The 16279-nt window shown below is 40.0% G+C and overlaps 1 protein-coding gene across 14 annotated transcripts in view; it reads right to left on the reverse strand.

Annotated features, from left to right (window-relative positions):
- Nucleotides 1-16279, reverse strand: part of DTNA (dystrobrevin alpha) — a 235224-nt gene that overhangs the window by 18746 nt on the left and 200199 nt on the right. For 9 of the 14 annotated variants that reach the window (XM_042797867.1, XM_042797868.1, XM_033001162.2 and 6 more), the window contains 4 exons: nt 12169-12256; nt 9758-9855; nt 8282-8395; nt 4932-5028 (listed from right to left, as the gene is read on the reverse strand). In XM_042797867.1, coding sequence (XP_042653801.1) covers nt 4932-5028; nt 8282-8395; nt 9758-9855; nt 12169-12256 — 397 coding nt within the window. The remainder of the gene's footprint in view (nt 1-4931; nt 5029-8281; nt 8396-9757; nt 9856-12168; nt 12257-16279) is intronic. The other 5 variants (XM_042797865.1, XM_033001153.2, XM_042797864.1 and 2 more) reach the window with 1 other exon arrangement.

Genomic DNA, 16279 nt, shown 5'->3' on the forward strand with positions numbered 1-16279 from the left:
TAAGCCGCTGTTAAATCATAGACTATTAAATTGTTCACTCTACAGGATATACTCAGGCGTTCCCAAAACACTGTGGGGATAGGGCAATATAAATTCCTGCTACGGGTTCAGCTGCTGGAAGTGAAAACGTTTTAACACCAGTCATATAAAATGTCATGCTGTTAGCACCTCACAGTTAGTATCACTTCGCTGAAATTCAAGCAGACTTTACAAAACAGTCATTTTTACAAATGCAGCTGGGTGAGTGATACCAAGAGACACAGTGCCCTTTTCATCCACTGTTTCAAAACCCCTGGGAACGTGTATCCACATAAAGAAAAACAAATGCTGGAGCTCACACCAAACTGCCCACAGCTTTTGACTGAAAACCTGTGCTTGGTAAATGCCAAGGATGGAGGTAGCTTGAGTGCTGTTAAAGGGGAACTGCAACACATCCCTCTGGTTGTTTACAGCGAAAAGTACCCTGAGGGCTGGTGTTTCCTTCACCCTGGCTTTATTTTGAGAATTCAGGAGGATTTCTTAACTCTTCCCACGGCATTTATTTTGACTCCTGTAGTGGCTGCCACTGATACGGTTTGGCAAATACGTTCTGAAAAAGACAATAGCAGCCAATTGCAGGAGGAGTTCAGCATTGCCCTTGAAAGTTTTACAAATTCTTGCCCTGGACCATAAATAACATGTCAGAATATTAAGTTATTTGTTCTTTTCTCCTATAACCCCTTTTGTAAGAGACATTATCACTAGAGAGACATCAAGGGCAGATTAGTTTTATGGGGAATAAGCATGTTACTGATGGGAGAATGGAGGATTTAATACTTATAATTTCTTTAATGATTGGTTGTAGAACATTTAAATGATGGATGAAAGGGAAGTTGAATATATAAAGGCCAGATGCTCTCCTGTTTCTGGAATTGTCTCCAGCAGAAATGCAGATCTCTAGTCTTCCAGAGGCAGGGCACAGAGTAACCTGGAGATGCTCCAAGGTCCCTGGAGGTCGCAGCCCCGGCTCATCAGGCAAGGGATCTGGGATCTACAGCTATCTCCTTTCATGTCTCTGTGAAACAAATTGGCAAAAGAATTTCTGGTTCCCAGTTCCCTCTTCCACTTGCCTTTTTTCCTCAGCTCCCCTTTGCCTTTGATCTCAGTTCTGGCGATCACCAACAACAGTGGGAACTTTCAGAGAAGATGAGAAAAAAATGGACAAAATTTGCTTCCTATAGTTGTCACACTCAAGGAATGAACTTCAGAATAGGCATTTTATTTACTAAAAATAACAGATGCCTGCCCGTACTTCCTCACTGGAATTTTCCCACAAGAGAAATGCAAAAGCTGCTGCACACCAGTGCTTACCCTTGTGTCTGTTTTGCAGCTATGACTGAGATCTTGTGTTTATGATAGACAGCGCTCTCTTATCTGTAGCTTTTGGTGTTGGAATAAACTGTTTGGGAATCACAGGGAGACGAAGCATTTGGAGTCCCCTGTCCAGTAAAAAACTCCCCTTTTTATACTGTTTGGGCAGTATCAGACAGAACTGATGAACATGTTGAAATAGGTAAATATTAGGGAATGCCTGAATTCAGACAGGTGAACAGTTTAATTATATTTTACTCATCAAGATTCACCTCAGTCCAAGTTTGTGGGAATGGAATGCTAGTAGGATTGGATTCTTGCTTAGTGGTTGTTAGGAGAAATGTAGTTTTTCACAGCTAATGGCCTGAAACCTGCTATGATAATCAGTAGTGACTTCTTGGTAATCTCAGCAGAGAAGTCGAGCACTGAATTGCTCCCAAACCTTGGCAGCCCCACCAGCTGAGGACTAAGGCATGCTGAAAGGGGAGCTACCACAGCCACCACGGATATGTGAGTGGCTTCAGCTTTTATGTTGTATTTGGTTGCAGCTATCAATGTTCTTGCGCCTACTAGGAACACCTGCATGTATTTTATTTAAGTCACCATCCCTAGTCAACCCGCTATGGATTTTAAGTTAAACATTGTTAGACAGGAAAAAAATTCCCCACTATCAACTGTTATGCATGTTTAGGATAAAATCCTTGGAATGAAAACTGGCTTTACAGAACCTTTAGCCCATTGCTCCCTCTGCCGGAACTGAACTGGGATGACATATAGGGAAAGCCTGCCTCACAGCCTCATCAAACGCCACGGATGTGAGGAACTCATTATCCTTTCTCAAGGAAGGGCAGGAGAGAAATAGAAAGTTCATAAGCATGAATTGCCAGGCTGCTCATTCCAACTGAATACCTCCAGAAATTAATTTAATCCCGTTTCTCTCAACAGATCGTGAAATGGCATAGTGTAATGGGGATCATTTAATGGAAATTGTGAGAGTAATTCCTTAGCATCATCACCTGGTATTCAGCAAGGCTATTACTCTCAGAAGAAAAAAAATCATATCTCGTAACAGTCTGAAAATGTGCTTTCACTTATACTGTCCAGTGAACATTTTATATGATAGAGAAACGCTTGTCACGTTGGCAACTTCTCTTTTGCAAATGAAAGAGCTTTTAACACTGCAGAATCAAAAAAGACAGTCCTTACATGGAGTTGATGATTGATCAGATTTATTTTTTTTTGTGTGTAACAGGTTGATGCTCTACAAAAATCAGCCAAAATGTTAAGTTTATGAAGGTGAGCATTACCTGCAAACTCTGCATGCTCTACCATAGAACACATCAAACTTGTAACTGCACTTTTGCTGATGAAAGCAAGAGGAAGTGTGTTTTGTTAAAAGGAAACATTTTTATCAGAGTCATAAATCAGACTGCTGTCTGAAAAGTATTTTTTTTTAGCCTAATACCTTTCCAAGATCCATTTCAATACTAAAAAGCTCCAAAACAATTAAATCTTCTAAAATTTACCATTAGTAACATAAACACTTGCCCTTTTGGATCTAGGTTGAAGAAGCCATTTAGAAACTACATTATTGTCCTGAAGACTCATGGGACTGTTAGCATCAGTGACAGCTTTAAAAGATGGGCACACAGTGCCCTGACTTCTAGACAAAGTGGGATTACAAGCTCATTGCCCTGGTCTAATTTAAACTCAGTTATGTTCTTCTTAAAGTTCCAAAACTCTCATTACATTTTCAAAATGTTATCTACACTATAAGTATTCTTTAACTCATTCTCTAGGTTGGTTTCACTAAATTTGGGTGGTGGTTTCCATCTTTTGTCTTCTTACTTAGAGGAGTGAGAAAAAGATCAAGACTCCTTGTAGCCATGACTCATTCTGTAGAGGGCTATGATGTTTAATTGTGAAAATGTCCCCAAGATACTTGAAAATAATGTGTGAAAGAACTGCAAAATATTAATTTTGGTCAAAAGAACACGCACACATTTCAAGCAAAGGAAGTAAAATAAATGACAGGAACACAATCACATTTAGGAGTTAGTGAGGCCTCCAATAAGGAGGTAACTTACTACCTGTTTCAATTCTTCTTCCTAAAGAAAAAGAGGATCAGCACAGGAGATTAGCCAGGATGTAAGTGAAGAACAGAAAACAAAGCCAAATTTGGAGTACAGGGTCAAAGGTACGGTGAAGGTAGTGGAAGGTATATGACCAAGTGATGATCCTGACTCTGCACACTTTGAAACACCAGAACAGTGCAAAGCATGAAGAAAGCTACTACCATTTCCTACCCCAAATTCCCTTTGTCCAGGCAGTGCAATTTACAGCAGGCAGCCGTGACTGCTAGCTGTAGCACTGCAGTGTTTCATATGTAGAGTAAAAAGTATCCTGCCTACTTCCAGCTCCCCAAAACCTGCTGGCTACTCGGTGGGCTCTGCTGCTCAGGTGTCACCAATTCCTGCACTGTGGCTGCAGAAGCCTGGGCCTGAGGACATGCAAATGCCTTAAGGGGTCAAACTCAGACTTCAATGCAAATACATATTGCTAAATAGATTTCAGTGAAATTCTTTTTGTCTTTATCAGAGCCATGTTTGACCCATGTTGCAGTGAATTTCCATGCACTTGTTTTATCTGGCATGGCCAGCAACAAAACAGACTCCTATGCTATTCAGAGCATGTTTTTCCGGTGTGAATTTCTGGCTTCATCTGTCCTGAGGCACATCAGGTAAAACAGGGCTGGACTCTGCAAATAGACACATTTTCCAGCTTACCTAGTCTGTCTTTAAAATGCACATGCTTTTTGATATCTTAATTTTTAACTGAGATCCTTTGATGAGATGTGTTTCATCCGTTTAACAAGGGCTTGTTTCTGTATTTATGAAAATGACCAAGTGCCGTTGGGAAGCATCTCTAAGATCAGTGTTAGATGTGGTTGTCAAACGGCAGGTCTGACAGAACTAGCAACTGAATGGGCAAAGATAAAGGAACTAGCAAAAACAATTCTGTGCTGTCAGCTGGAGTAGGGAATAAGTGTACATTTATAAGCTGTTCTTCTCAGTTAACTAATAACTTGTTCTATGTGTTGATTTGTTTCTTTCCTTATTTTTTTTTTTTTTGGTGTTTAACGTCCTCAGCAGAGAAAACTCTAAAAACACCTGAAACTGAACCAATAAAAAATATTTTGTATTTGGACATCGTCAAATGGCCAATCCAGAGACGCTAGCCCGATATCCATAGATGCGGCCAAACCTTTCTACAAAAGAGCAAAACAGGACTGTATTGCATCATGCTGCAGTATTATTCAAAGGAGTTCAGAGCCTGTCTCCTACTTAGCAGTAGGTGACAATGATGATGCAGTCTTACTAAAGGAACAATATCATCTGAGCATCATTTGAAATCCCTATATTGAAAGACCAAGGCAAAAAATAGAAAAGGAAGGCAAGCAAGCCAAATTTTATGGGTGGAAATAGTAAAGTTCTGCAGTATTCTGTGGTCGTATTTCCTTCTCCTCCTCTCTTGCTTCACTCAGCCTGTTTTCCTTGGTAGTATCAGGTGGAGCTCCTTACCTTCAGCAGTTTCATGAGGCCTTCTAACTGAACCATAAGCTCCCTCCGGCTTTCCTGGAGAGCAGACATCCTCTGTTCCAGCTCATCCTTCCTCTGTCTGAGAAACAACCAGATCCGATCAGAGCTTACCCCTCACAGCATCAACAGCTTTTAACCACATCATTTCCCCAGCCTGACCATGAGGTATATGCCTACAGACCGCAGGAAAGCAAACACACTGTATGAATTGAGCATAGTGCTTAGGAGCGGGGCTACATGAAAGCTAGGGAGTTCCCTCATACTGAGAATATTAATGGGACTGAACACAGTGATTAGGAAAAAGACAGACACTGACACAGACCCTTCTTCAAAGAACAAATGAGGTTCAAACAAATTTCTGTTATATTCCCTTGTGGGAAAGCCTGGCAATTTTTGTCTTTGGATCTCTGCAGTCAATAACCTCACTAGCTGTCAGGAGAAATTAAAGCTGTGCCCTGAAGGATAGGAAATTACAGCAGGGGCACTGAGCAGAGCGAGGTGTGAGAGAAGCTAAGAGAGTTCAGAAATTCAGCCAGGAAACCACAGTGAATTGATTTTTTTTTTTTTTTTTTTCCCTGAAAGCAACAGTAAGAGTATCACACAGTGCAGATATAACTGCTTGAAAATAGCGCTTTGGACTCGGGAGTCCAGTGCTGGTCCTGTGTGAGTGTGAATACCGAGCCACTCCAGGTGTGACAGCCAGTTTGTGCCCACAGAAATGGGAACAGCCTTGATTCTGCACAGCTCCACTGCACGGGGTGGGGGTTCAGCGCTTGCACATGTTCAATCACTGAAATTGTATGAGAGGTCCCTGCCACAGTCTCCACATAAATACAAAACAAAATTGTTGCCTCCTAGAAGCTATGACGTAATTAACAACATTATTGTTGAAAAATATACATATTGGGTATATTTTATACACTGTGTTGCAAATAACATAAACCCACTATGCTGTTAGCCTTGTACTACCTCCAAAATATGACAATTTAATCCTAAATTGAAAGAGCCAACAAGACTACATTTCCTATTAGTAGAGAAATATGAAACTCAAATTTTGAGCCTTCTCTGTAGGTGAGCAGTTACTGATATAAGCAACACTGATTTATTCAGGATTGCTCATGTGTGCTTTCTCTCACCTATATCATAGGATCATACGGTAACACTCCCAGGTTGTATTTACTCTTCTGGAGGATTAATCTATTTTCTGCTATTTTCCATGCATGTAATAGTTAGAAACGCTATGAACTGTACAAAGATAACTGAGTTTAAGAAACTGCTAATAAAAATAAGATACCCTCTCCATGTAATTCAAAGTGTCAGGTCCTAGCACAGACCTGTGTTGGGTTTTGGATTCATTCTATGGGGAGAGGGGATATAAGCAGTGTGCCATTTACGCACCACCCCTCTGACTTTTTTCTCCCGCTCTACTCCAGAGCAAGTTCTAGGAAGTAGTGGGATTTCCAACCTGCCTCCAAGACAGCACTGGTAATGAGAAGGAATGCTGTGTTCAGCATCTCATTTCAGCAAGCCTGCAACACCACAGCAGCTAAGTGAAAGATCCTAGGACAGGTACCCACAACATAATTTACAGATTCCAGCATTTCTTAATATTACATGATCTAAATTGCCCTACTGTCCTAATTGCTTCAAGCCCCAAAAACCTGTGGGGTAAGAGACGTAAATCAGTGCTGCTGCTCTGAGTCCTGCTGTTTTACACATGGCAAGAACAGTCTCGTGACATCTTACGCGTCCAGGAATTTGAGGTGGCGTTGAAATTCAACAGTAAATCAAAAGCCAATCTTCTGCCTTTCAAGTGGTGAGCATTTTAGAACGTATGCAAATCAGTACAGACCCACAGATTAAAAGTTTTTTTCTGACTCTGACACTTCATATTAAATCAGAAAAGAAATCATAATCGAGGAACTCAGTATCATTGCCCTAGGGACATCCCGTGTCAGGAAATTCAAATAAGTATATTATGATTTTAATATGTGTAGCAAAACTGAAGAGAGAAAAATGAAGTAGTCAGTCTGCTAACACTGCACAATAATTTGATTTTTTTTTTTTAAGGATAATGAACTTTATTTGTCAACTGCATAGAAAGCTAATCTCCTAAACCTGCTTAAAATAGACTTTAGGCTTGATGCACAGGAACTACATTATTGGTATATTTTATGCAGTGTACACATTTTCATCACAGTCAGTTTTGTATGTCTCACATATTAAAATCACTCATAGACATGAAGAAGCTAATTTGTCTTCAGATTGGAAAGTAAATGTAATTATTTGTGAAACAAAAATATTTTAGTGTGGAAAACTCAATAGTAAAACTAAACAGTATTTGTGTAAAAAAAAATTAGCACAATTTCTTATAGTAATTTCCTTTGGTTATGATTCAGACCACTAAAATATTACTTGTGTGAGCGGTGGCTAAGTGGCCAAAAATGTTCTTTAGTCTTCTCATGAGAGAAGTGCTCTATGTGGGGGGATAAAATTTAATTTAGCATCGTTTCACTAGAAAGAAAGTGTTTACACTCTCTTCTCCATTCACATGAAGTGTTTTGAGAAGTTCTTATTGGATTCTCTGTCTGGCTCTCACATGAACTTGAGGACTTGCAGGGAGCCCACGGATCTGGGCCAATGACTATTGTATTTCTTCACTGTGATATTCATGGCAATTAGTAAATCCACGTAGAGTATCCTAATTAACATGCAGACGCATCCATATCGATGTTTTTATCTTGGTGGGATAATTGGAGGAGTGAACCTCTAAATCTTCAGCTGCTGCAGATGACATTACTCCTCACTTCCCACATGACAAGGAGGATCATTCTGCAGCCTGGTTTTGTACTGTGAAGGGAACTGACCTCTCCTTAGAGTTCAACACTTGGGGGAAATTTCCAAAAATTAAAATCTAATTCTGTCTGTATTTTCATGTAGCTCTGTATTTAGATTAGCATGAATGAGAAGTCTTTGTAGAAGCATTTGTTCTAACAGAACAACATTTTTCCCTGTATAATTAATGGCATCTGGATAGGGCTGTGGGGACCTATTCCAAATGACCTAGGGGCCTAACTCTGCAAACACTAATGCACATGCTTAATTTAATGTAGATGAGTAATATGTGAGATTCCTCATGCATGCTATTTAAAGCATAAGCTTAATTACTGCTAGGACTACAGGCTGCACCAAAAAATGGAGAAAATATACACATTGTGTTATTTCCTTTTAAAAAGCCCCCAAAACCATAAACCAGGCTTATCTCTTATTTCTTTTCTTATATGACTGACTGACTCCAGTCATGGACAGAGGTTTTACTGCTGTGGACTTACCTCAGGAGCCGGAGCTCTGCAAGGAGAGTGGGATTTTGTTGTGCCTTCTCTGGTGTGGGCTGAGATGCTTGCTCATGTTCAAGTCTCAGCCTCTGTATCTCCTGTAGGATTTCTCTTGGGAAGGAGAATAAGCAGAAGACTACAAGTCAGTAATTTTCCACAAAAACAGCTCACTGGACATCACAAGAGGAGAAAAAGTTCTTCATCAATGTAGATATAACGACTGGGCTCCAACCAACAGAAGAAGCCCTCGGGAATGGGAGAGGGCTCTGGATATTTTTTAAAGAAACTTTTAGGATTTCACCATAAAGGGAAATATTTCTTCAAGACCTCCAAAAATCAGAGGTAGACATGAAATAGCTCTATGCTTAATTAAACTGCTCCGTTCTAATTCTTCCTGGTGAACTTTTCAAGCACCGCATGAACTTAACAAAAATTAAAAAACCCTACCTACCTGGCCCTTCTTGAGTATCAGAGAAAACATTTATCACTTAAAAAATTACTTTTAGTGTAAGCAGAGAGGTGAGAGTGGTCAACAATTCAGGGAGAAGCACTTTAATAGGACTTGTTACGACTGGCTTGCCAGCCCTGGAGTGCTGTCAAAAGGCTAATACAAAGCTTCGCAGCAGAAGGTTGAAACCTTTGTGCATTTTGTCTCTTCTTCACAACGCGCTGGAGAGCAGACAGTCAGAAGGCAGACTCAAACTATGAAAGACAAATTGAGACTGGAGCTGGTGGCTCATTACACGGTGACAGAAGGCTGTGCAGAGCTTGGAATACGAAACCATCTGGTCTGGGCTGGCCCCTATTTTACAGTCCGGCAGTAAAAGCACGAGCTCTGCTGCCATACATTTCACGGCATCAGGCAGTCTGATAGCCAGGGCCAGAGCCTCTGCTGCTAACCAACAGGCACCTCCTCTTTGGGGCCGGCTGGCCTATTTCTCCCAGACACTTTCTCTCAGTCTCGGTCACATCCGTACCTAGTGTCTCATTTGATCAGCAGCCTAACTTGCTTCCAACCTTTCTGCAAACCTTTCCCAGCCAGGCTGTGTTCTGGAGAGCTTTAATCATCTTTTTCACAAATAAAAGCAGGGGAGCATAACATTACCAGTGTGACTGATCCTTTTATCATTTCATGTTATAGTACTACTGAGGATCCAACTCACAGTTAATTTGGTTTGGAAACAAGACAGGCTTTTTTTTTTTAACTCTTAACAAACAGCAGCTGCAAACAGTAAAGTATCGATGGTTGTAACACGTCATTGAACAGTACATCCATTAAAGCACAGGGTGGCTATGGATTTCAAAGCCTTTGTTGTATTCTGTGGACATTTTTGTGCCCTGTGTTTTTTGTAGGGGGCAGGTGTATGTGCATGTCTAAGCACAATGTACACAAGTAGGTAGTAAAAAATGTTAAGAAACAAACATACACAATATATGGGACTGAACAAAACCAGGTACTTTGTGGATGCTTACCGGTTTTTATTTTCAAGCTCTGCAATCAGCTGCCTTTGTTGCTTGTTTGCATCAATGGTGAAGGAGATATCTGATGCCCCTCTCTGCTGACCCTGCTGCTGTTGTAAAAACAAGAAGGCTGCATTGAAGGAGGAATAGCCAGCATGCACCCGTGAGTTCAACACAGATCTGTTCTGTGAAATCTGCTTCCAGAAAATGCAGTACCAGGCTTGCCTACACTAAAAAAAGAGCATCCATGTTGTGCTCATACCAGTACGGCTCCATTGCTAGTAAAAGCAGGGTAAGTGCGAGAGTAAATAACTCTCATCCTGTCATTCACTGCTGCTTCTAGGAGCTTCCTCTGAACCAAGCGTAAAAGGCAATGGCACTGCTGCAGGCAGATGCTGTAATATGGCTCTTAATTTTGATATTACAGACAACAGGAATACACTGAGGCAAGACACAGTGTCTCTCTCCAGATAGAAGGGGATGTGTTTCCAATGTGGTGATGCTTTGTTCTCTTGAAAGTACAGTTTTACTTTCAGTTTGAAAGCTGAACTCAGTTTTCAGTTTGGCTGTGTGGCCCATTCGGCCAAGTGTTCCTATACACTCTGACGATACTTCAGAAAACCTCTTTCCCCAGTTCTTCAGGTACAGCAGAACCTTTTTTCCCCAAAAAAATGAAGTGGGAGTTAAACTATTTCTTACCAAACTAGGCAGTGCTCACTACAGCTTCATTGGACTATGCTCTTTTTTCATGTTCATCAGCAATAACCAAATATTGTTTTCCTTGTTCACACTCCTGCATTTCAGTATTGTATCAATGACAATGCAGAGCAAGACATTTAAAGTTTCACAGCTATCAAAGATATCCATTTATTTCTAACTCCAACCTGAAAGAATCAGACATTAAAAAATACTCTGCTGAGTTACTGCTATGATCTGAATGCTTCTCACTGTAAAAACCCTGTGAATTGTAACTCTGGAGCCCAAATTTATGTGATGCCAGGCATCTCCTCCTCCAGGAGGTGGACCCTCAAAAAGGATGAAGGTACATCTGGGGAAAGGACAGTACGTTATGCCTACCACCATTTATGACTTTTTCTGCTATGAGTACATCTTCCCATTAACACTCCAACCATAAGGAAGCAGAGCAGTGCATAAAGAAGAACTAATACATGCTGATGGATGTCACAACTGATACAGGGGGAGCCAGGATCTTTATCCTGGATGCCTAGCGTTGTTAGTATGTTTTGTTTGTTAAAAAACAGAATGACCATTAGTAAAGCTTTAAACATTTCCACTGTGCTTCTAATGTGGCGCCATTCTTTTTCTTGGAGAGATTTCTGTATACAGGAGCCTTTTTTCCTTCTGTCTCTTGTTCAAAGAGCACAGATGGATGGCAAGGAGAAACTCAGCATTTTCCTTCAAACCAGCTCTATTTAAAAGCTACTTAAATATTGTTTTCTAAGTTTTCCCCCACGTCACGGACACGTGTTACGTGCAACTGATTTCTACCGGTTTCTACCCAGAGATATTATTAATGGGAAATCTTGTTCCCATAAAGAATTATCATCCTGCAGAAACAGGACCATCACCTACAGGTTGTCCTAAATTTGAAACATTGTGTGTCATGCCTCTGGAAGGGATTGATTTGGGCTGGGCTGGTGGACCAGGAGCACCCATGCACCCCTCTCTTCCCCCGCAGCTGCAGGTAGTGTGAAATCTTCTATGACAGATGGTTCTCACTTAACCATCATTTATGGCCCCTTGTTCTATCAAATGTGCTGAGATGGAAAAAAAGTAAGTAGGCTGACCTTACTTGTGCCATTTAAGATTTTATATACTTCGATTAGGCTCCTGCTTCATTCTGTCTTATTCCTGAATATAGTTAGTGAGGTTTTAGCCTGTCATCACCTTCTATCTTGGGATACATTGAGCAGAATAATCATTGCTCTGAAATGAAAATGGAAGCTGGGGCTAATGCAAGGGGTCATTACAGTCATCCTGCTGAAGATCATTCTTTAAAATCCTCAGCACTTAGGGCCCCAGTAGCCGTGATATTTGAACTAAAGAGTAAAATGGATTCACCACCCCATTTTTCCACTGCAGTAAATCATTAACCTTTAACCAGAGCTAGTCCAGACAATATTTTCTAGTCTTTCCTGAGTTCAAGATGTCAAGATTTCCTTTGCTGTAACTGTTTAAATAACATTGCATTAGTATATAGATGATATGCATTAGTGTGCGGACTATTCACTTTAAATGGACTGCATAAAAATGTTATTACTAAAGCATAACAGTATCTGATGAAAAGGATAGGGAAAAATAATCCATTAATCATTAAGACTGTCAGATGTAATTTCCCTGATCTTGCCAAGTCCCTGGAACACAACAGAAGGAAAGTACCTTCCTTTAATTAAAACACTTACTGATGAAGAAGTTTCTGCTGCCAGCCTTGCTGCATACCTGGCGATCAGCTTATGTTCTTCATCCAGGCGACTTGCACTGTCGAGCACGCTGCTCAGGGTTGGAGGGGAAGGAGGGAGGACATGTTAATACATGGTAAAAATGACCACTTCTCTGTCACACTGTCCACTCACACCCTCTCACTGTGGAATTTCGAAGCAAAATGTTGCCAAATTAACAATGGTAGATGTTAACCGAACAAAGGGGAGAAGTGGGAGGGTAATTTCCTTGCACAGATCAGCTCTAGGGGCCAGGCAGCACCTTTCCTTGGGGGGAAACAGCAGCAGCCTGCAACCCCTGGCCAAGGCTGTGCAAGATGGAGCTCGCAGATGACTCTGTCCAAAGATGGGTGGGAGGCTGTTAGGACCACCAGGCAGCATTTGTTTTCACTTCTCAGCTTTGTTGTATCACCTAGAAGAATGATTGCTTTTTGGGTAGTGGATTAGTGGGAACCTCTGTGTTTGCTGAGAAAAACTTTAGAAGCTTTGTCAGATTTGCAACAGAAAACAATATTTAAGACTGTTTTATAGGGCAACTACCAAGGCCTCACGGACCACTTGGAACCACTGATTTAGGAATTTATAATCTGACTTGCTCTTTTATTTCTGGTTTACTTGATATTTGGGAGTAAGATTTCAGAGAATCACATAATGGTGATCAGAAAGTGTTAGAACTAAACAGCAAATACGCTGAATTTCTTTAAATTATTGTAACTTATTACTTAGATATTACCACTGGTCTCAGATTTGGACTCACTTTAACTTGGAGCCAACTCCTGCTGCCAGGATGCAGGAGTCTACAAGCACCAACAATGAAGAGCTTTGGTCACACGTGCAGTATCTCCATGAAAACTACTCAGAAGGCATAAACTAAACAGCAAATGTGCTGAATTCCTTTAAAATATTGCACCTTATTACTTCCCCCCCCCCCCCCCCGAATATCAAAGGCAAGTATTTCTTTCAGGTTAATCCCTTGCCAGCTGTCCTTATTTTAAACGGAGGCTAATGATTAGTCAGATGAACAGGAAAAAGGTGATAGTGTGAGAACCTTTACTATTTCTAAACATTTACAAGTTTGCAGAGAACCATCAAAACTAATAAGCACACTAATAAACTGACAAAAAATGAAATCTGAAGAGGATTTAGCTGACCTCGGATAATCCCAGGATTTAGACTCCTAGATTGCATTAGTTTTAGTATATACAAGAGAAAAAAGAATGAAGCTCCTAAGAAGTGGTGAGAAGAATGCTTTGCTGTGTGGAACACAAGACAGCCTGCGGACTATCCCAGACAGGGGTAAGTCTGACCTCTTTTCTTATCCCTTGGCAATTGTCTGATGTTTTGGCTGAAGGGAGACAGGCACACACCTCCCCACCCATGGGCTCTTCAGGGCATGCAACTGGTTGCTGGCAAATGAGCTTCATGTTTCAAAAGAGTGCATAAAATAAGGGTTATTTTGGGCATGGGCATCTTGTTCAGATTTTTGCCAGAAACTGTATCTTGAACTTGAAGAACCTTCCAGATGAAAATGGCACTTGTGCAAAACATTCAGTTTTTGAAGAATCAGCATCTTTAAAAGGAAAAGAAAATATTTCTCCAAAATTTCTCAGTAAGTTCATATCCCCTGCTACCTCAGGGAACTACAGTGTGCATCTTTTGGTTGACTTGATTAAGCCCACTGGGATTTAGAAGTTATGTTTGAAAGATGAGCAGTGGTTGATATGCATTGATCATTAAACTAAAGCTGGAAGTCATGTGGATTTGTGATGGCTTGCTGAGGTAAGGGAAAAGGGGCAAACATCATCTTTTTCTCACTCTGACAATAACCTGCGGTATCACAAATACGAAGTTCAGAAAAACAGGATAGCTGTGAAAAGTCAGACCCAGAGGGGTTCTGTGTAAGCTAAGCTTGTGCTGCAGACTACACATAAGACTTCTGGTGGTAGATGAACACTGATTTTTTGGCTTTGGTTATGTACAATTTATCTTGTTTCATATATAGTTTAATTCTACGCTTACTCAGATTCTTGTAGGATAACTGATTTATTTTCTGAAAAGACCTACGCTAAATGTATTTTTCTAAATGTATACAGTTCTGCTTCTTCCATTCTCATGCTTACTGGCCTGATACATCTTCCAAAGAAAGAAAGGGGCAAGCAACACTTGTAGACACAAAAAAATTATGCAAACTAGGTAATAAGGGTTACTTTCATGACAGAGTAATTAATTTTTAATTTTTCCATAATGACTAAAACATCACACCCTAACAGATTGCTGTGAAAACAGCAAGCATTCAGCACCAATTCTCTTTTTTACTGCAATGTGCAACCACATTATCCATCCTGCAAAAATAATGGATTATGGTTCCACTTGCTGGTGTAACACAATCTGCAACATAGTTCTTCTGAGTTGTGAGTTAACCCCCGAGACAATGACTTTACTGAATGAAGCAAGTCACTGCAGTTTTTTGATTCTTACTTGCTGTTTAATGTCTTTGATATATATTTATGTGTAGGTGGATGTCATAAAAGAGATGTAGCAGCACATCAAATTTGGTCTATGAATGCCACAAATCACAGGTCCCAAAGCTTTGTAAATTAAATTTCAATGCCTGAGATAAATTTAGTTCTGGAATGCACCTGTTCTATGTGATCATTAAACTCAGAGGTATGCATAGTAGCATTAGTTTCAGCTGCCAAGACTTTTAATGTCTCAGAGTTCTGATCTGCCATAATTCATTTCTGTTTTACTCCAGCAACTTCATGGACAATGATACAGTGAAATACACACAAGCTTTAAAATATTATGAATATGTGTGCAGAATTTGGGGCCCTCGAGAATGATTCAGGCATCTTTTTGAAAAAAAGTGAACATTTTTCATACAAATATCCTGCTGCTGATCCTCTTCTAATAAAGTTAGACAACACTTTTAACACTGCTTCTCCACTAGTGACCATTTCTTTAAAGACTTTATAATGATTATATGCTATTTATAACAGCAATAACTGGTCTGGCAGAATTATCATCATTCAGATGTAGAGTGAATATCCAAAATTATTGCCTGTAAAATAGGGCTTCTTTTTTAGGGTTTAGTTGATCTGTGTAATATTCTATGGTCTAAGGGACACTCATAAAAAAAGATCTCAAAACTGCAGGCTAAGGATGAAAAATATGATAGCCTGTGAACAAAGGAGTGACACTGGAGGATCTTTGCTATTTCTCAGGCTTTAGACGTGTCAAATCAGTCTGTTCTGTAGCAGGCACTCTGCAATAAGTGATATGGATGTCCTCTGATGGCCTTAAAATTGTGTCACCACTGGTTAGAAAAGTCTCAGAAATGTCAGCCTCTTGTGAAATTTTTGCAATAGAGATATCAGTGTGGTCTTTGTGACATGCTCTTATTCTACAAATCTTCACTTGATAAATAATTCAGTAGATGAAATACTGACAAATTAAAGGGTCGGTTTCTAAGCCTCAGGGCTATAAGAACAATGCCCTAACAGCAACCCACCAAGTGTAATCTGAGGATTGTTTATCTGTGACACGTTCAAAATTGTCCTGGTTTTAGGGCACTTTGAGACACATCATCTGAGCCCCCCGCTATTGCTAATTTGCCATTTACTTTAGAATCACTAAGATTTTACCATCAAAATGATAATGACACTCAGGTATGTGGAGATAATCATAAAAATTAACTCTGTTCAAGGGAGCCAAGTGTCTATACATTTCCTCTGTAATCACTGGGTCTCTGAATGTTTTTCCTCTTTCAAGGGAAGATTAGACCAGCCTTCCTAGCTAGAGTTAGATGTTGCGTACACCCCCTCAATAAACATTTTTAAAAATACCACAGCACTTTTATAGTACATAAATATGACTCACCACAGGGCTACACAGTATAACATAAAAAAAATCAGAAAATAACTTTCTGTGGAACAAAAATAACCTCCTACTTATAATACATTTTATCTTATTTTCTTCCGCATCTGAAAAGAAAAAGACTGAAATACGTGGAATTAATATTCAGAACTAGGTAAAGTCTCTAATTTACATGAACAAAAAGGAAAACTAATTGCAG

Source organism: Tyto alba, unplaced genomic scaffold (assembly GCF_018691265.1).
Source record: "Tyto alba isolate M040663 unplaced genomic scaffold, T.alba_DEE_v4.0 Super-Scaffold_27, whole genome shotgun sequence".
In the NCBI taxonomy this organism is placed as follows: domain Eukaryota; kingdom Metazoa; phylum Chordata; class Aves; order Strigiformes; family Tytonidae; genus Tyto; species Tyto alba.